The sequence below is a fragment of the Chaetodon trifascialis genome, chromosome 21, assembly GCF_039877785.1.
Source record: "Chaetodon trifascialis isolate fChaTrf1 chromosome 21, fChaTrf1.hap1, whole genome shotgun sequence".
Taxonomy (NCBI): domain Eukaryota; kingdom Metazoa; phylum Chordata; class Actinopteri; order Chaetodontiformes; family Chaetodontidae; genus Chaetodon; species Chaetodon trifascialis.
The window spans coordinates 19,507,276-19,528,553 of NC_092076.1; the positions used below are offsets into that span (position 1 = coordinate 19,507,276).

The 21,278-nt window shown below is 41.5% G+C and overlaps 1 protein-coding gene across 2 annotated transcripts in view; it reads left to right on the forward strand.

The window, feature by feature from the left end:
• The window catches only part of exoc6 (exocyst complex component 6), a 57,943-nt gene that overhangs the window by 20,150 nt on the left and 16,515 nt on the right, over window positions 1-21,278 (forward strand). Inside the window, exons 6-20 of one of the 2 annotated variants that reach the window (XM_070990090.1) lie at window positions 4,905-4,958; window positions 5,408-5,558; window positions 5,691-5,852; window positions 6,135-6,203; window positions 7,681-7,764; window positions 8,975-9,021; window positions 9,195-9,315; window positions 12,052-12,123; window positions 12,221-12,318; window positions 12,931-13,036; window positions 13,672-13,781; window positions 13,935-14,046; window positions 14,141-14,275; window positions 16,344-16,523; window positions 17,289-17,318. In XM_070990090.1, coding sequence (XP_070846191.1) covers window positions 4,905-4,958; window positions 5,408-5,558; window positions 5,691-5,852; window positions 6,135-6,203; window positions 7,681-7,764; window positions 8,975-9,021; window positions 9,195-9,315; window positions 12,052-12,123; window positions 12,221-12,318; window positions 12,931-13,036; window positions 13,672-13,781; window positions 13,935-14,046; window positions 14,141-14,275; window positions 16,344-16,523; window positions 17,289-17,318 — 1,531 coding nt within the window. The remainder of the gene's footprint in view (window positions 1-4,904; window positions 4,959-5,407; window positions 5,559-5,690; window positions 5,853-6,134; window positions 6,204-7,680; window positions 7,765-8,974; window positions 9,022-9,194; window positions 9,316-12,051; window positions 12,124-12,220; window positions 12,319-12,930; window positions 13,037-13,671; window positions 13,782-13,934; window positions 14,047-14,140; window positions 14,276-16,343; window positions 16,524-17,288; window positions 17,319-21,278) is intronic. The other variant, XM_070990091.1, reaches the window with a different exon arrangement.

Here is a 21,278-nt window from a genome sequence, read left to right on the forward strand (position 1 = left end):
ATTTTAATACCTTACTCTTCAATCATCAGGTGCTCTCTTGTTCTCTGGAAGCACTATAAATTTTCTCAGAACATTCTCATCATGTACTCAAGTATTTTATATTTTCTGCACCACTTTTCACCTATAATGTTTTCCTTTTCTTTTTTGCAAGCTCTGGTTCATATGTAACCAGGCAGCACACTGCTCAGAGAACCAAATATAAAAGTAAACTTTTGCTTATAGGATGGGTTAATAATTTTTCAAGTCTGTCTTAATACATTTGTGAGGTATCTATATATACATTCAATCAGTTATTGTTTTCTGTAATTGCTCTGTTCCTTCTATTCATACTGGCCCTTAAAAGAGTACTCCAGTGTCATTATGCTCTTATACTGTTGTCATTCTTCCAATGGGCAGTTTAAAAGAAAGATCAGAATTGATGCAGCAGAACCGTAGATACCATCTTTTTATTCCACTCATTCTTCTTCCTTCTCTACACTTGGTGCCTACATTACCCACGATGCAACATAGCCAAACAAACTCACATTTTTTTTTATTTTCAAGCTTGTAGTCTTCAGACCCAACTGATGCTGACATCACTAGATAACATTTATCAGATTTCGGACAGCTCACTCTGGAGACCTGTACAGTAAGGCTGTACAGTAAGTGTTTTTTTTCTTGCATATGCAGTAACACTTGGAAACTAGGGGTGGGGAAAAAAATCAATTCACTTAAGATTCTTTTTGTTCTGATTCATGAATTGATTCTTTGATTCCTGAATAGATTTCTCTCTCTTGCACTGCCCCAGTGCTCCGATTACCACTGGCCCCACTGTTGTCATTACTTGCCTTTACATCTTCTCTAGCTCCTCTTTCAGCCCTTGGTAGTTTTTGAGCTTCTCTCGTTGCTTCTTCTTGATTTTGTTGTCGCTCATTATCATTACATCTATCACTACTGCCTTCTATTGCTTGTCTATCAACATGACGTCTAGTTGGTTAACCACCACCATCTTGTCAGTCTGGATCTGGAAGTCCCACGGGATCTTGGCTATGTCTTTCTCCACCACTTTAGGAGGTGTCTCCCATTTTGACCATGGGGCTTTCAGTCCATACTCAGTGCAAATATTCCTTTACACTATGCCTGCCACTAGGTTATGGTGTTCCATGTACACTTTTCCTGCCAGCTAATTAGACGCTGCTACTATGTGCTGAACTGTCTGAGGGGCACCTTTGCACAGCCTGCAGCTATCTTTAAGTCCAGCCTTTTCCAGCCACTGGAAGGATTTCTTGATATCAGCCACATCCTCTATCTGGCTTTGGTACATGTCATGAAGGAGCTTGTCCTTCCATTATGGTCTGTGCTCCTCATCTGCATTATCGGGTTTCTGCTGTTGCCTGAGCTATTCACTTAGTAGCACCTCTTTGGAGCGCATCTTCAGAATGTATTCCTGGATCTTAGTTGTTTCCTCCTGGCCTATAGCTCTGATGCTTACCAGTCCTTGGCCTCCCTTGGTCCGCTTAGCGTACATTTTCAGGGTGCTAGACTTGGGATGAAACGCTCCATGTGTGGAGCTTCCTTGTCTTGATATCAGTGGGTTCTTTCTCCTCTTCTGGCCAGCTGATTATACCAGCAGGGTATCTGATGACTGGTAGTCCATATGTGTTGATAGCCTGGACCTTGTTCTTTCCATTTAGCTGACTCTTCAGGACCTGCCTTTGTTTGGCTGTGGCTGACTTCCTTGCAGCCTCCTCATGGTTCCCATTTGCCTGTGGTATCCCAAGGTACTTGTAGCTGTCCTGAACATCTGCAGTGCTGCCTTCTAGTAGTTCAACTCTTAGGCTACGTTCCCACCAAACGCCTCAAATCGCGCCTCAAATGAAATCGCGTTGCGCCAGACGCTCCAGTTTTGACGCTGGTACAAAAACCCCTTGCGGCATCATCGCGTCGCGCGACAAGCCCGCCCAACAACAACATTTCTTCCGCCATTTCATTTTCTCGTCGACCACGTCCGTACGTCAGCACGTCGATGACAATCTCAACGCTGATAGGCTGTCGCGGCGCGTCTTCACGCGAATCCGCCGCAAAAGTTCAATAATTTCAACTCGAGCGATGAAGCGATGGCGCAATGGGGCGACGCGATGAGAGCGATTTTCTCGGCCAACGCGTTCATCGCGCCGCGCAATCACGGCCATCGCGTCGCCCGGCAAAATGACGCTTCACATCGCGTCTTTGCATTGACTTTGTATGTAATCTTGCGGCGCGATCTTGTTTCATCGCGTTTGGTGGAAACATAGCCTTAGTGCCCTGTTGATGTTGTACAATTCCAAGCATTCCAGGATTCTTGTGTGTGACATTGAGTCATAGGCTTTCTTGTAGTCAATCCACGCGGTGCACAGGTTGATTTGTCTGGTCTTGCAGTCTTGGGTGACTTGGGTGGTGCTTGGCTCCCCTGGTATTGCTACCAATTCTTTTCTGGACCCTGCTCATGTATTGGGCCATGTGCCTATTCTAAGCCACTATGATGACAGGAGCTTCCATGTTGTACAGAGGCAGGTAATTGGTTGATAAGTGGATGGGATCACACCCTTCTGGGGGTCCTTCATGATCAGGACAGTGTGCCCTTGGGTCAGCCACTCTGGGTAGGTCCCATCCATCAGTAGTGCATCGTCTGTACTACCAGGCATTCATAGAGTACAGTTAGCTTCCTTAGCCAGTAAGTGTGATTTATGTCTGGGACTGCTACTGTCCAGCTCTTCATATACTCTTTCTTGGATGTCTGCCATGGTGATGGTTACTGGTTCTTCTTCTGGGAGATTGCTGTGGTCTGCTCTTAGGTCCACTAGCCACTGAGCATCAATGTTATGTGATGCCTCCTTTTCCCATATGCTCTACCAGTACCTTTCAGTGTCAGTTCTAGGTGGATGTACTCTTATGTTCTTACTCTGCCACTGAGAATACACTTTGGATGGTTTGGTGGAGAACGTCCTATTTATTCTCCTGGCTTATGCTTCTCTTGTATATCTCCTCAGGCGGGTAGACAGAGCTGTGAGTCTTTGCTTGGCAGTCTCTAGTGCCTAAGGACAGTTACTGGGATTTCCTGGGAATCCCTTTCTTCCCCACACCATTCTGGAACTCTGAGAGTTGACTAACTTCTCTCCATGTTGCCTTGATCTTGGCCTCTAGCTTCCTTCTCCATGGGGAGTATGTCTTGTTCTGGCTGTTCATGCTGTTCATCTTATAGCCAAGCATCTCTAGAATCACTCTTTGTGCGATGTACAACAGATGATTGGTCTTTGTAATTGTCCTAGTAGGGATAGTTCATAATGCTGCATTCACATCTTCAAGCAAATTTTCAGAGGATACTTTATCACTCAGTCATGGTAGTCTGGTCCAGGGGTGGCGGGTGCTATTCTTAGCCATGATCTTCAATCTCAGGTCACTTGCCCTAAACATAGACCTGTCAACAGTGTGGGTTAAGGGTGTCGGTTGCTGGGGCTTGGAACCCAATCTCGGAGTGTGGGGAGGATGATTGTACCTCCCCTCTGACCTGTTGTCCTGGCTCCCCCTGGTGTTGTACCTTGTACCTCTGTGAACTTTTGAACTTTTCATGAACGTATTCCGTTTACTGTAAGAGTGTTTTCCCTTGTGATTTGATATGAGAGTATTTACATTACAGGTTAGTAAGGGATAGGCTTACATACAGTGGTCATCTTACAGAAGAAGTGTAAATGTCTCGTCATCTGCAACCAAAGCAATTCTTGTTGGCATTGGGGAACTGTAAAAGAAACTACCTACATTGGTGGGTGTTTGAATGATATAATAAAGTATTTATATAATTAAGTAAAATTGAAGTACAGTCTGATTCATTGATCAATAATGGTTACTCCTTGGTCTGATATTTTCATTTTAGATCAGCCGCTGTCATCTGTGCATGCTGGCATGCAATCCTAATCTCGAATTAACATTTTAAGTAATCAGATGAAGCAAACTTTTGTTTTCTCGTAAACAGACTGATTATTTTGTTGTTTTCTCGAGATAACAAAATAAGTAACCTGTGATAGGAAAAAAAAATACTGTATTGCTGAGCTTGACTGGACAGATCATAAGAATAAAATTTTATTTAACATTTTTCAAGTTATGAGAACAGTCATATGCTATATACAAATGACCAAAATAACAAGCATATATAAACACATACCCCTCCCTTCCCCCACCCCTCCCTCCAAGGCTCAAAGAGGAAGACCAAAAAAAAAAAAAAAAAGAAAATTACAAAAACAAATCACAGGAGGCTAGACAGATACATGTCATTTCAATTCAGAGTAAAAGTATACACATAAATCTGTATATTGTGGTTACAACCAGATAAATAGTACAGTCACTGAAAGGGAAAGTCAGCACCTCTCTTAGCCGCTGTGAGAATGACTTTGATTCCTAGATATGTGAATATCTTACATTCAAGTTTAAAAGGGAAATGAGAGTAGTCTTTATCCGTATGATTAATTGGAAAAAAACAAGCTCTTTGAGTAGTTTAGTTTGTAACCCGACAGGCAACCAAAGGTGTCCAGGGTAAGCAGCAGTCTTGGTATAGATTTTGTTGGGTTGGATAATAAAATTATCTTCTGTAACTTGGCAAATTGTTCACTTGATTTATTAACTCAGACTGCTAATGACTCTACTTGGCTTCAGATGAACTTTGGAATATGTTTTGTCCTGCCTCACTTACATTGGAGGTGATTGGAAAGGGATCTCCTAATGGCCTTTATGAACAGGAGTGCTACAGCAAGCGAAACCTGTTTGAATGTATGGTCACATGATTATTCTTAACTGGCAGACTTCAAAATTGTGAACTTGTCCTTCAATGGTTGTGAGTAATGGACCATAGCTGTGATTCATCCTAACTGAAGCTTTACTGTTTGTCACTGCAGATACTATGCTGCATTGAAAACCATGGAGCAGCTGGAGAAGGTCTACATCCCCAGGTAGGATTATACCATCAAAATTCTGGTAGGAATGCTCTACAGATGGCTCTGAAAAGTTTGTAGCTTGGTTCTAGACAGGTTGGGGTCACAACAGTTATAATATATTTCATCAGTGACTCAGAGTAATGGCAAAAACACATGAAGATGTTAAGATGTCCATAGAAACTTCTCAAACCATGGCTGCAACATAATCCAGTTCAGTGCTGTTGATGCTCACTGTATTATTTATAAAGAAAAGAAGAAGGCATGCTGAAAGTGTTACTTATATAGCTGACAGTAATGTAGTCTGGGTATTGGTAGCATGACACTGATTGGTAGAATGTCTCATTGGATCTGCTTAATTTACCAATTGTTGCATTGCATTCTTTTCATGTAAATTTAGATAATGCTGGTTAGATTGAATGGTGCTTCTAAAATTGGACATAACTCTTCTGCTGTGTTCCCTTCAGGGTCAGTCAGTACAGGTTCTGTCAGATCATGGCTGAAAACCTGCCCAGACTGAGAGAGGAGATTAAGGAGATCTCCATGTCAGACCTCAAGGACTTCCTGGAGAGCATCAGAAAACACTCCGACAAGGTTGGAGAGACTGCCATGAGACAGGTATGAGAGTATATATTTTTAACAGCTGTGAAAAGGTATTTATCAGCTCATTGATCTGTGTGTGTGTGTGTGTGTGTGTGTGTGTGTGTGTGTGTGTGTGTGTGTGTGTGTGTGTGTTGTTTGTGCCTGTAGGCACAGCAGCACAGGACCTTTAACAGTGCAGTTGCCAAGCAGGCCAGTATGGGCCACTACACCAAGCCTCTGTACTCTCTCAATGGACGAACACACACTCACACTCACAACGGCCTGATGATGGATGACGACACAGGAGATGAGGAGGAAGCAGATGAAGAGGTGAGGAAACATTGTGTGTAGTTGAGTGTTCTGTTCCTCCTTACCTGAAGTGGGTTTTATTTGGAGCGTCAGACTACAGAGAGTTGAAAATCCAGCTGGAGTTGAGTTTTTCTCTTCTATAACTGTCATGAATGTAATCATTTTCTGTGAATAAGGTAGTTCATTTTTATAGTTGTCTACATGTTTTCATAGCTCCATGTATTCATCGCTGCTGAATGAATGTATAGAAAATGTTAAAGGAATATTTTACAGCAATCATGTTTCCTCATCTGTGTCTGACAGATTCTTACAGCTCAGGACCTGGTGGACTTCTCACCTGTCTACAGGTGTTTGCACATTTACACTGTGCTGGTAGGTTTCAATCTGTTTCATACACATATACACACTCATCCACAAGCTGGATGATGGTAATGATTTGGTATAGCAGCACTATAACTCCAGAATTTTAAACAATGAATAAATGACCTCTTCACTGACAATTTTCGTACAGCCTCTGCTCTAATGAGGCAGCATGCATTGTTAGACACACATGTTGGAGGACTCGAGCAAAAACAATTTGAAATCCAGGTCCATCACAACAGAGCAGTAACATAGTTTTGATCCAAAGGCTATTCATACTAAAGTGTACATTCAGCTGCCTTTAGCTGTGCTGAGACTGTGGATACAAAGCTCAGAAAATATTAGATACACTGTTCCTATTAGCTAGCAGTGGAGGGTGCTGTAGGCACATGTCCATCCATCCATTTTCTATACCGCTTATCCCTTTCGGGGTCATGGGGGGGCTGGAGCCTATCCCAGCTGTCAGCAGGCGAGGGGCGGGGTACACCCTGGACCCGTCACCAGCCGATCACAGGGCAACATATATAAACAACCATTCACACTCACACTTAGGGGCAATTTAAAGTCACCATTTAACCTAATGAGCATGTTTTTGGTCTGTGGGAGGAAGCCGGAGTACCCGGAGAGAACCCATGCACGGGAAGAACATGCAAACTTCACACAGAAAGGCCCCACCCGGGAATCGAACCGGCAACCTTCTTGCTGCTCCACCGTACAGCCCTAGGATTTTGAAAATCTTAAATTTTTTTTTGGTGCAGAAACATGAGAGTGATGTTTTCAGATTGAGAGAATGTTTTTGAAAAGCCACATGATTGCATTTTTAAATGTAGATGGCTTTGGAAAGTGTTTCTCTTTCAGTTTCTCCACTATGACTTTCAGACGTATCCAGTTTGCACAATGATCCATAATTCTATTCCACACCAAATATTGTAGAAATATATTTGTTAGGAAAAGAAGACTCAGGAACTCCGTCTGAAATTTATGAGTAGATACTAGATGTTTATTCTTTCTGCAAGGGAATAAGTCACTACAGAGAGCCTGCAGTGTAAATGTTCAACACTACAGATTTCATATGAGACTATGAGACTTTATAATGCCAAATGGGCAGAGGCTTGCATTCTTGCCACTCTCATGGTGAGGCAATTCATTGTTTGTCATACAGGAGCAAAAAGGTGAGATGGCCTTGAGGAGAGCAACAGAAATGCTCTGTTCCTCTCTGGTATTCACTCCCCTGGACGCAGCCTCTGTCATCATGAGATAGTAGCACAAACTCTCACAAAGATAATAATATGAGGTCAATATGAGGTGATCACACAAAATGGGCATAAAGTATAAGAATTTCTCTAACAATATTTATATCATTTATATTATTTTAATCATTAAGATCATCTGACTTGTAACAGCAAAAGAAGCTTGATCTAACTACTTGTTATTGTCAATAGATTTTGGAGAGGTTAATAAGGTCTGTTGTTTTTCTCTGTGTCTCCAGGGTGACAGAGAAACATTTGAGAACTACTACAGGAAACAGAGGAAGAAACAGGCCCGACTGGTACTGCAGCCACAGGCAAACATGGTGAGCAGCATGGCTGATGGAGAAACAGTGTCATGAAACATATATGTAATGGGTCTTTTTAAAATTCAAAGAACCTCATTAAAGTTGTAGTCTATAACAGGAGTGAACATTCCTGAATTCAGCTCTGCTCTACATGGTAAAATGTTTTGAATGAAGACAAATAGCCTGTTAAGTGACAAAATATAAAAAATGTGTAAAACATTTGAACTATATTTTTGTAGAAGAATATTGTGTTCAATTATTAATTCATTCAAAGTTTCAAATCAGTTATTGGAAAACCGTATTGTTTAATGTCATATTTGAAGTCTGCCAATAGTGGTTGATTTCTTGAGATAGCTGTGTTCATTCCCAGGATCATTGTATGTGATATTTAAGATGTTAAATGACGCTTCAGTTGGGCTTTGCATGATTTCCTTGGAAGTGTTCAACAAATGTAGGCATTTCATGTCAGCGTTAAAGCTTTGTAACACATTCTCTTCTATGTGTTTTCACTCTTTACTTACAGTAGGATCAAATAACTCACTAGCTTTCTGACAACCAAAAGACAGATGATAATGAAAGAAGTTGCTATAGTCCACCTTTTTGTTTAACCTCGTCATGTTGCTGTTTTGTATTGTAACAGGTAACATCCTTAGAATGTAGTTGACTGTAGGAAGAATATTCATCTTTCCCATGTTCACCTGACCCCACAGAGAAATGGGGAAGCTTGATCAGTCAGTTGAAGTCTGTCTTTGACCTTATTTTATACATATTTGTGTGAGACTGTAATTCTCATGTTTGATAAGTATTTGTTGTAGTTCTTAATCCTAAGTATGTTATTTCTGTTTCCATTTAATTTTTGTTGTTTGCATACATGTTTGGATGCAGTGTTGTGTGTTTGATTCTAGGTTGCTTGTTTTTCCCATAAAATGTTGTGATCAGTGAGTCAAATGCATTCAGCCACTTGGGTGTTGGTTGGACAGGGGTCATTGAGAAGATATTCTGGATGAAGTTTACATTTTGAAACATAGCAGCTTTAAGTAAAGCATAAAGTATTGCATAAAAGGATAAAATCATATTTCAAAGTATCAAAATTAAAAGCATTTTCACTGAACACACCAAGAGTGACAATTTGTAAAACAGTCCTAGCTCACCATTGATAACACTACATACTACATACTTATGCATTCATGTACTTTTGATAAACATGGTTTTATGTCTGTGTGTCCAGCATGAGACAGTGGAAGGCTACAGAAGATACTTCAATCAGATTGTAGGGTAAGATGTTCCTCCTAATGTCACTTCATTGTCACACTGCAGAGCAATGGCTTTAACATCACATTCTGCTGACCTTTAAAACTCTCCTTTATTCACCAAGTTTGTGAGTTGTCTTATCTTCAATGTGAACATAAAGTATGAGATGTATGCGCTTTCTTTGTTTGTGCCGTTAGGTTCTTTGTTGTGGAGGACCATATTCTCCATGCCACACAGGGGCTGGTGACCAGAGCTTTCACTGATGAACTGTGGAACATGGCCCTGTCCAAGATCATTGCTGTGCTCCGCACACACTCTGTAAGCCCGCCCACACACACACACACACACACACACACACACACACACACACACACACACACACACATAGCCAGCAGGGAGTGCACTGTGAATGAGAGGAAGACTGTTAAGAGTTAACAGAGATAATATACAGCCTGCTGTGGATCTATTTATATTGGAAGAACCTTCATTCACTGGCTGATACACGCACACACGCACACACGCACACACACACACACACACACACACACACACACACAGCACACCATGGAGGTCATTGCACCCACAAACACACTAATGATGTCACTCTTTAAGAGGTCAAAACACACATACGCATGAAGCGAAAGAGGAGGTCATTGGGGCCTTAATGAGAGACAGATTGCAACAATAACAGCAGATTAAGAAGGCATATTCCTGACTGCTGGGATCCAGTCAGTTGTAAATGACCCAGAGGATTATGCTAACAGGCCAGAGAATGGCCCGCACAGCGTGGGGTGAGAAGACTAACAAAGACCCTGGTCTCCCCCATGGCCTCCAGCTCTTCTGCTGGGCCACGGCACAGGCAGCTCCACACTGCCGTGGTCCTGCCCTTACAGTGACTGCGTGGCCAGCTCACAGGGTTTCAAGCTTTGTTTATAGTCACACAAGACACCATGGTGCAGGCCTCTACAGATGGCATGCAAGTATTTATGCTGAACATGTTGTTCGCTGCAGTAGTTCTCCGAAACGCCAGGAGGCAAACAAACAAAACCAGGAGAACCAGAGGAACATATCTGTGCACTGTCCTACAGCTGCTCAATTCTGAAGATGCATTGATTCTTTTAGGGCTAAACAGTAAAGAGCGACAAACAGTAAAGAGCGACACTCTGGATGTGTCATAATCAGAACAGTACAGTGTTTAGAAAAATGAGTGTGCAAATGTTCACAGTATAATGATAGATAAGCCACAGCCACAAATGTGAGATCTGAGGGAACAAAATGTGATAATATTAACACGTCACGCACCTAGTTTCAAAATATTTGGAGGTGTATAGCATAGCAATGCTACAACTTGCGCAACCTTTGTGCGCAGCACAAGAGGCACAATGATGCCATTTTTGACATGCATGGGTAGCACGGAAATCGACAGACCGAGGATGGGATAAATGCGGAGAACAATAATTTCACGTGAAGCATGACGTGTAGTGTGTGCAACTCACTCACTGTAAAAACTGTGTGATGTGATTAATAAAGTACATTTCTTCTTCTTCTTCTTCTTCACTCTCACACAGGACACAATGTTGAGCATAAACCTAACTTCAGTCTCTTTCACAAACCTGTCCATGAGCCAGTCCACCTCTAATTCATTGTAAAAATGTCCACAATTTTATGGCAAATAATGAAAGATGTTCATACTGTTAGTTCTCACAAAATTTTAATGAAATCCCTGTAAAATATGTTACCAATTCTGTTCACCATCACTATAACAACAAATTAAAAGAAAACACTCTGGATAATCGTACACACTGCAAGGCTGAAACATCATGTCAGATTCACTTCTAGCATGGATCAGAGCTTGATAGATATAGGCTAATAAACCTGTCTTAACTGGTGAGGTACATTCCTGCCACTGCTGTGATTTGCTGCTGTTTAGTCCAGTCTCCAGCTGATTGTTTGTGTGAGTATGTGTGTCTTTGAGTAAACAAAGAGGCAGGCAGACGCTGCTTTATGTCAAATCTCTGGCTGTGTTCATTTACTCTGTTGATTTACGCACTCCTGTGTTGAGTGTTAAGGGACTCAACTGTGCAGCTTTCAGGGTCATAAATCACTCTGCACTCCAGAAAAATGGAGGGACTTTGTTGGTGTTGATTGACCCTTAGCTAAGCCCCTCCCCCCGTAAGCTGCATTTCCACAGCATGGTGCTTCTTCACTCTGCTCAACTCGCTTTTGTTTCCAGTTGCTTTTCTCTACTTTTCCACTGCAGATAGTGCTCCCTCAGCATAGGCGGAACTCTGAGCTGATCGTCATAGCGACATCATGTGCCCTTTATGTTTCCAACACACTGGAAACAACACACGGGAGTTGCATTTTGGTCTTGAAGAAGATGCAGCCTCTATTCACTGACAAACTGTAACCTACACTGTGCATTTACTGTTAAACCTCTGTGTATAACTGGGCAATATCAATATTTCCTATGCACAGTTAGGCTAATTCAATCATAGTTTGTTTTACTCATTATATTGTGTACTTATTTGTCATATGCTACTTTTGGAACTGATGCTTCTTTCTATTACACTATCCCCTTTACTGCTCTAACACTGTTCATTTCCCCATTGTGGGATAAAAAAGGATCATCGTATGTAACATCACTGCTCACCTCTTCCTCTGCTCTGCTTGCATTCACCGTCACTCTCTGCCACTCCCTCTGTCTCACTTGCTAAACCGCACACTCACAAAGAAGCTACACTACTCTTATACTAGAACAGAGGAATGGATGGTGTGTTACACCATGTAGTACTGACTCACCTCATTTGGAAACTCGACCAAGGAGATCCCCAAAAAAGTACCAGGTACCAGCAAGGCACTATCCACAGTGGAAAAAGAAAAAAGAGCGAGCCACACCATGCAGTGGAAATGCATCTTCAGTTACTGTTGCTGCACTTGTCAAGATCTCTATTCTAGCACTTCGTGTATGCAGTTTGCAATGATAACTGTGGAGGATTAATCTCTTGAAATCAGGGTTTGTTGTTTGCTGATTATGACGTTTATTGTCCCCAGTCATACTGTGATGACCCAGACCTGGTCCTGGAGCTAAAGAACCTCATAGTCATCTTCGCTGATACACTACAGGTTGGTGTAGAGCTGCACCAACAGCATTTGACATGAACACACTTGATTTTCTGTATTTTTTTGGTTTTTTTTCTGATTTTTGTGCATGTGTGTGCAGGGTTATGGTTTCCCAGTGAACCGGCTGTTTGACCTGCTGTTTGAGGTCAGAGACCAGTACAATGAAACTCTGCTGAAGAAGTGGGCACTGGTTTTCAGGTGGGCTTTGCTGATATAGTATGTTTCATGTTTCATTGAGTTTCAGAATCATCTTAAAAGGGATTCAGTTCATTTATTTTCCAATGAATCTACACATAATCACACATCAAAAACAGGTTTTTGGAGTGTTTTGTAAATTTACAAAAAATGAAAGACTGAAATATCTCATGTCTCATCATTCAGCACTTGGTTAAAGCACCCTTTGCAGCAATGACAGCCTCCAGCTTTTTTGGAAATTACGCTACAGGCTTGGCACACCTTTCTTTTAGAAGTTTGTCCCATTCTTTCGGAGTCTTTCAAGCTCAACTAGATTGGATGGGTAATGTCAGTGCACAGCCAGTCTGAATCATTCTGGAGCTTAACAAAATGTGGAAAAACCGTGGACTACTGGTCCAGTTGGGTAACTTATTATTTTCAGTCATTTTACTTCGTCCAAATATCAAATTGTTGTCATAACACATGTACAAGTTTCCTTGATGATTGTGACCTTTATTTGGTGTTTTAGAGTGCATGTTGGAGGAGAACATTTGGGTGAAAGTGAGAGGCATTTTCAGAACTCTAATGCTCGTACCAAAAATGTAAGTATGCACAAAATTGTGTTATTTTCCACAGGGAGATCTTTGAGTTGGACAACTACAGTCCCATCCCGGTGGAGACAGAGGAGGAGTATAAACTGGTGGTCAGCCGCTTTCCCTTCCATGATGCTGAGATAGAGAAGGTAACCAATTCATGGACCACAGCCTTACAAACCAGTATATCCAAAGCAAGACTACAAAGATTTCATCCCTTCATTGGGCATGCAGATAACCATATAAAAGAGGTTGCTTGAACACTGGTCCTCAGCATATATTCCCAAAACAGTTATTAGAAAAGTGTGCAAAACAATCATCATCACAAAAGAACATTTCTTCCATCTGACATACAAGTTCCCTGATAATACCTCACTAATGCCCCCTCCAGACACACCCTCCGACCCCCTCTAACCTTCCACAACATTTATATTCATAGAATCAGAAGCAGGGAACCGATAAACAGTCAATAAAATAATCCTGCAGTTAGAGATTATGTTTGGTCTGCCTTCTTGTGGGGCATTTGACATTTCATTTTTGCAGCAATACCACCCCAGGTGAAAGTGTTGCAAAGAATCTAACTGGAGACTGCTGCTGTACCAGTTAATGTAAACATGAAAAGCATTTGTCCAGAAGCAAAGGAATAAGACTTTAAATTGTTAACGTGGGCAAATATTAGATGAGTCAGTCCTTTAATACTGTGTGTGTGTGTGTGTGTGTGTGTGTGTGTGTGTGTGTGTGTGTGTGTGTGTGTGTGTGTGTGTGTGTGTGTGTGTGTAAGCAGCAGGACTTTCCAAAGAAGCTGCCAATGTCCCAGTCTGTCCCTCAGATCTACACACAGGTCAAAGAGTTCATTTACGCCAGCCTCAAGTTCTCAGAGTCACTACACCGCAGGTTGGTCTCACTGCTGAATTACTCTGTGCTGTGAGTTATAAGTAGACACTAGAACATTTGTACAGCTCGGATCTTCCCTGGCTGTTGGTCTCTTTGTTGTGCAACTGTAAAATATCTGGACTTGTCAAACATAAACTTTGTTTGTGTATCCAGTTCAACAGAGATTGATGACATGTTGCGAAAATCAACCAACCTGCTGCTGACAAGAACACTCAGCAGCTGTCTGCAAAACCTCATCAAGAAGCCCCACATTGGACTGACTGAAGTAGGAACAACATAATGGCTGTTGCTAATGACACACACATTTCTAGACCAAGAATTTCATTGTTTTGTCTTAAATTGTAAACTTTTTTCTGTAGCTGGTGCAGATCATCATTAACACCACCCACCTGGAGCAGGCCTGCAGGTATCTGGAGGAGTTTATAACAAACATCACCAATGTCTCCCCCGAAACAGTGCACACCACAAGACTCTATGGCCTGTCTACATTCAAGGTAAAATGTGAATGTAATGTGGGTTCTGCTTTGTGTCTACTTTTTTAAGAACTTGTTGCTCTGACAACAGTTCCAGATACACTTTAAGACATCTTTGAAGAAGTAAAAAACCCAGGCTTGTATCAAATTATCAGCAGTCAAATCAAGCTAACTCAGTTATCCAATCATAAGGAATATGGCCATAGTCTGAGAAATTGCAAAGTAAATTTGCAAATTGTGAATTTGTGTTTCTATTCCTGACCGATTCTATGACTGCAGGTAAAAGTCTATATAACCTCAGTGTTTCCCCTACCATTGTACAGGCCTGGTGGGCTGCCAGGCCAAGGAGACTCCCCGCCAGACCCCCCCCCAAAAAAAAAAACGAAAAAAAAAAATTAATTTGCCAAAAATAAGCCACCTTTCCATTCATTCATAAATCAATAATCATTTACATTTAGGAGCGCCTCTGTGCAGCACAACGCGAGTCAACCTGCTTCGTTGCCTAGTAACGATGCGAGTACCGCTGCTGAGACCGCAGGCACATTTTATGGGATGTTTAAGGTTTGTAGCTAGCCAACTATGGCACCGCCGAAGAAAAGAAAAAATATCATGGGCGACAAACAACTGACCCAACGTTTACACGTAACAAGGTTTATTGGAAAACGGATATTTTAGCCACGCCGTTTTCAAAAATAACATTGTGCACACAACATCGTTTTCAAAAATGTTGTCGTTTACATTAACCCGGATAAAGACGCTGTCGAGCGCGTCATAACTATGCTAAACCTATGGGCGCGAGTGTAAACATAGGTCACTCACATGACACTAAGTATTCAGTCGCATGTTGTGACGTTTCGGACCCTAAAACGCATTCAACCCTGTTAACGCACCGACAAATAACCAGCGTTTTCAGAAATCTCCACTTTGGTCGGAGTTTTTAAAAATGATCGTTTTCCATGAAAAAAAAAACTCCGTTTGCGTGTAAACGAGAGGCCAAGCCGCATGAAAACATATGCATGTTCCCCAAGTGTAAACGGGGTCTTAATATAAACAAGTTTTTCTGCCAGACTCCGGAGCCAAGGAAAACAGATGAAGGGAGAGTAACAGAGGCAACTCTAAAAAAAAAAAGACAGATGCAGGTGAGACGGAAGAAAGGGGGGCAAATTGCAGTGGAGAGGGGGGCTGCTCGAGAACCATTACTGCCGCTGACACCTGTCCGACGGGTGACCCCGCTCCGATTGCCAACCCCCGTCTGACGGGTGACCCCGCTCCGATTGCCAACCCCCGTCCGGCGGGTGACCGCGGGCCCGGTCCGACTGGTAACCCAGTCCAAAAAAAATAAAAAATACAGCTAAACACAGAACATCTGGCTGGGATCCCGAATGGCTTAATAACCATAAATACAGCCCTTGGTTGTACCACATTCCCCATGGTACGTTTCTAATTTGTTGTTTAGCTTATATTTTTGTTCTGATTGAGCTTCTTTTTTTTGGTAAGCAATAATGATGAAAATAACACAGACAATAGGCTAGTTTTCCACTAGAACCACTAAGGGGTCATTTTTCCCCAGGCTTTGTGAAATATATGTAGCTCTGTTATAATAAAAAAAAAACCCTCTATGTTTAATGTTTGTTAAATGTTTGTTAAATTATTTATAACTGATAGAATCTCAATTATGTGTAGGAAATTCCCCTACCACAATGCCTTGGTGAAGTTCTCTAAACCGAGAAAAATCAGGTGCAGCACAGAACAATGCACACTGTGTGGTTGAAGTGCCAATGTGTAATCAAGTATGTTCCATTTGTATCCAATAAATGCACTTTATTAAGTCACCCTCTCCTTGTGATCTTGAATACAGTCTGAGTGAACAAAAATTTGAATGCAAATATAATAATTGCAGAATTGCAGACTGCTTGCTGTGCCACCTGATTTAATCCAACTGCGCCAGTACACCATCCCACGCGTCTCGTATATTTAAGGTTTTTTCGGTGGGTGCCACCAGGCCTGAAAAAAATTCTAGGGGAAACACTGTAACCTGTATTTATTCTTATGAAGTCTTATCAAAGGACTTATAAAAGCTGCTTTTCAGGATGCTCGTCACGCTGCAGAGGGAGAGATCTACACCAAACTCAACCAGAAGATCGATGAATTTATCCAGCTAGCTGACTACGAATGGGGCATGGCTGAGTCGGACGGCCGTGCCTCTGGATACCTCATGGACCTGATCAACTTCCTGCGTTCCACTTTCCAGGTCTTCACACACCTTCCGGTGAGTCTGATCCACCTACTAAATTCTGACCCGTTGAACCCGCCGCTTTTCTGGAACTGTGGGACATTGTCCTCCTGGTTTTTCTACTCATTGTTGTGTTGATATGTTGATAATTTTGTTGATAATAGGGATATCATAATTTTCGGTTTTTCTTTCCATTTTCCAAACTTCCAACTGTCTTCTGCTGTTTTGCTTTATGTTCATCACATTAAAATGTGCATATTGTCTGAAAGAGAATTGTGTTCCACTGTGACTTTAACGTTGAACTGAGTATGTGTTGCATTGGTGATCTGTCCATATGCATGGTAACTGTGTTGTTACTGACTCATAGACTGCTTTTGACCATACTGGCATTATCTTCAACATGACACATTTTGTGGTATCTAAGTAAGGACTTGGTCAGTAAATGTGTGTGTTTTGGCCCAGATAGCTGACAGCTACAGCCTGTTCAGTTCCACTCTGTAGGCCACTTGCCTGCTCTTCTCTCTAGCATCCCTTATCATGTCTTGATTGAGTTTAATCTTATTTTGTTTTCCAAGAATGTCTCCTGTCCTCCCATCCACACCCCTGTAATAAACAGCACTGTAACTAATTTGTTTTACTAGCAGTTTTATTGATTAATTTGACTTCTCAAGCATGCAAGTTATCTCTAGTTGAAATTACCTCCTCCTGTCCATTTATTGTTGCCACATTTCTTTTCCTGTCCTTTCCCTCTTTCCCTCCCCCTCCTCCATTTTTGGTTGGTTTGGGGGTGTCTCTGCTCAGAATAACAACAATGACCATGCGTCGATGTCGGTGAGTATTCCTGCCTGGCTGTTACAACACTATGCTGCCGCTCCACAGGCAGAGGGCAGATGAAAAGCATGCTTATGTTTGACTGTGGAAGCTCCAGTACTCCAGGCTTGTTGGTTCCTGAAACCTGTAACCTTGAAAGACTGTGTTCACATTTGCATTTTAGCAATAAACACTTTCATCGGAGTGGACTTTGAGTGAGAAAAGACCAAGCAGCAACCGCCATACTGAAAGCTAAAGCCAGAGGGGAAGGTTCTCTAATGATGGCTACATGCTAGCCAAGCTTATTCGCTTATCTCATCCTGTCTCTTGAAATATGAAGTCTTTCCATAAGTCAGAGTCTCAGAAGCTACCGTTACTTTTTTTACTGTGTTTTGCCTCGTTGGGAGGTGGGCATGATTTCAGAACAAAGGAGATAAAAGTAGAATTGTAGAATATGCATGTAACAGGGATGATAGCAACTGTCATTATGGGCAACAAAATAATCACAACTCAAAATTCCATTGAGTAACTTTCTGAGCTTTCAACTGTATCTCACAGTCTTCAGTTATGTTGTCACACATACTGTTCCCAACTTCCAGAATGATCTTCATGCTCCACCAGAATCAAATGTCAGGGCATCCAGATCCTGTGTTCAGAGACCTTGATAACTACATCCAGTGGCGAACTGTGAGCACTACAGCTGGGCCTTCACCTCAGCCCTCACTGCCAAGAAAAGAAATCATCGCGGAAAAAAAGAAACAGTACGATGAATTGAAAGCGTTCAACAACTGTGACCCTTTAATTAACGATGACAAGAATGTAAACAAATAGACCATAACATCAATAATATTCTCCACAACAAGAAACATTCTCAACAGTACCTTCATAAAACTGGAGGCTACATTAAATAAACATAAGCCAAAATCTGGAAATATAAAATGAGGTAACCCAGAACGTGACACTGCTGACACCGACACCGAGGCTTCATCACCATGGACAGCGCTATAAATCACGGCGCACAGCAAGCCATACACACATTGACAAATAAATTCACGAGCATCGTCAAACTATACAATTTCAAATGCACAATATAGGAAAAGTTACACAAAGCTGGTAGCTGGAGTTTTTTTTAAAGTTGAATTGAAGTGCAAATACCTCTCCATGCGCAATTACGCACGGCGCAATGAATACTTATGTCAAAAGTCACAATTTTCATAGGTTCCACTACACCTCCTTAATTCTCGGAAAGGGACAGAAAGGGGGAGCCATGGGGGGGAATAAAAACCCTCTAAAAAACAAAAGTCCAACCACACACTTCTGATAAGTTTGATAAGTTTACATATTGAATTAAAGGCAAAGGAATTAAAGGCGCAAATTGCGCTGGATTTTTTTACAGACAACCTCCGCAATAAATACAAATTACTGAATGTCCACTTGGCCCGAATTAATCACTTGAAATAATAATCAAGGTGGCTTGCAACATAGGCCTACCTTACATGAAAATGAAGTCCATTCGTCGGTCTTTCTTTGTGAAGTGGGTGATGGCAGCGTCATAAAGTTTGTCCTTTGACTTGAGCTCCAAAAGAAGTCCTTTTTCTATGGACATCAGTGCCAAAGCTCCCAGGCGATCCTGTCCAGTACTGTTTCTGGCGTGCGTCTTGATGCGCTTCAGAGCCGAGAAAGAGCGCTCCACAGAGGAAAGGCCGCCTTGAAAAAGGCGATGCTAACAAGCTAGCCACAACTTCGTTCTCGTCTTCCGCCATTTAATTGTCTCTCACCGCTCTCACCACTCTGCCCGCCTTTCGGACTTCACGAAGGCCTATGATCTTTTGTTTTTGTCCTGCCCACTTAAAATCAAACCATGATTGGTCAATTTTCCCATCACTCTCCAAACCAAAACACATAGCTTGGCCTTCCCCTGGATTCATGAAGTCCTAACCAATTAATGAGCCAGCTAACCGGGCTTTGATAGAGACGGAAGATTCTGATTGGATAATATGTTTCAGGACAGTAACCCTTTCATTGCTGATGTGAACTTGACAGTAAACTTCACTTTAGAACATAGATTAGAGAAAATGTATTAATGTATTAAATCAAATTAGATAGATTATATATAATAATTTAATACTTATATTTTTTGGTCCAGATTTTTTTAAGGCCTTCTCTGAAGGCCTAGAAGGCCCTGAAGGTTCCCCCCTGACTACATCTCACTCAACATTTTTATTTGCACACATTGGCTCAGTTGGATGTTTTTGTAACTTAACCTTAGATTTCATTTGTGTCTTTACTGTTGTAATTTTACTCAAGTAATTCTGGGTAATCTGGTACCTGCACTAGTTCTAATCCCCCTCAGGATGATCATAGAGTTAGTGAGGTATAAACATCTGACATGTTCGGGCTTCACTTTCTGTCTTGAATTCCTGAGATGTCAGGAATGGGACACAATTCATTCTGGTCTCTTTTGATTACTGTTAGTTAATTACTGAATTTTTGATGTACTTGGGATTTGTTTTGTAGAAGTTGGAGCAACATTGATACCATTTCACAGCAAATCTGAGATGTGCTGCTGAATGATGGGAGTCTTTAATGAGCCTCAGTGTACTTTCTCTCCCTTCACTGCTTTGCTTCTATCAAGCCTGTAGGGCAATGCGCGACTATTAGCTCTTGCACACCTCTAGAGCTGTTTTCTATATGTCACATTCATTTTTAATTAAGTTTGGGTCTTCTTTTATTTCTGTCTTTTAACAACATCATCAACATCATTTTTTTTTTAAAGTGACCTGTTTGTGTGGCTCGAAGTAGAAAAGGACACTAGTCCAAGTCAAAGTAGTGCTTTAAAAAACGCTTTGAAAAAAATGTTCAGCAGATTGTGTGAAACAGTACCTCTAATGGAAGAATCAGGGGGATGGGTTTTTGAACTATCCTATTAATACGCCTACTTTATGCAGTGATTGGCCAAGGCCCATATTCACAAAACTTCATAGAGTCATCTAAGAGAGCTCCTAACTTAGCCTTAAAATTCCTAGCAAGGAGTCTTAGCTTAAGAGTGATTTGGCAAGTGTCTGAGAGCAACTCTGAGCAAGGAGGGTACAGAAACTTTTATCTTAGTGAGGAGGTGTGGTTGACCCCGTTGCTAGGTGTGACACAGTCTTCTAAAAGCTGTGATTGGTTGTTACAAAAAGGGGAAAAAGACGAAAAAAAGAATGCGCTCCGCGCTCCTAGTAATGAATGTACAGTAAAATCAACCGATCATAGAACTCAGACTTTATTAAGAAATGTGTAATCGTGACATTAATTTTATGTCATGATGATGAAAATCAGCAAAATTAAATTAATTGTGACACAGCTTCAAAATGTTTGAACGTACCTCATTCACATGCTGATTATATTGATTTTCTTATTGTTATGTTTACTGTCCATGCTGTTAATTTTACTACTTAATGTATTTGATATTAATAGTGGACACAGACTCAGCTCTCAGCAATTCTTGTGATTGCTGGCGTCCTTATAAAAAGCGGTTTGATTTGGCAAAACAATGAACGAAATGGATAAAAAGAGAAGAAGAAAGCCAAACTGGACACAAGAGCAGTGCCTGCTGTTGGCACAGCTCATGGATGAAAATAAAACCGTATTAAGAGGGAAATTGGGTCCCGGGATCACAGCCCAAGGGAAGAGGCAGACTTGGGAGCGCATTGCCCAGAAGATCAATGCGTTGTTCCCTCTCCTTTTACGCACGAGCGATGAGTGTGAGAAGCACTGGTACGTGCTGTAATCCCTGCTGTAATCTAAGAATCTTAGAATTCTAGGAATTCTAAGATTTTTCTAAGAATGACGTCACTAAGAGCTACTTTTAGCCTTAGGATGCTTTGTGAATACGAGCCCTGGTGTCTGAAGGTGATATAGTTGTGAAGAGATTTAAAGTTCTCTCACAACCTATCTTTTCCAGTCTGCATACAACTACATCCATCTTCAATAGTTCAG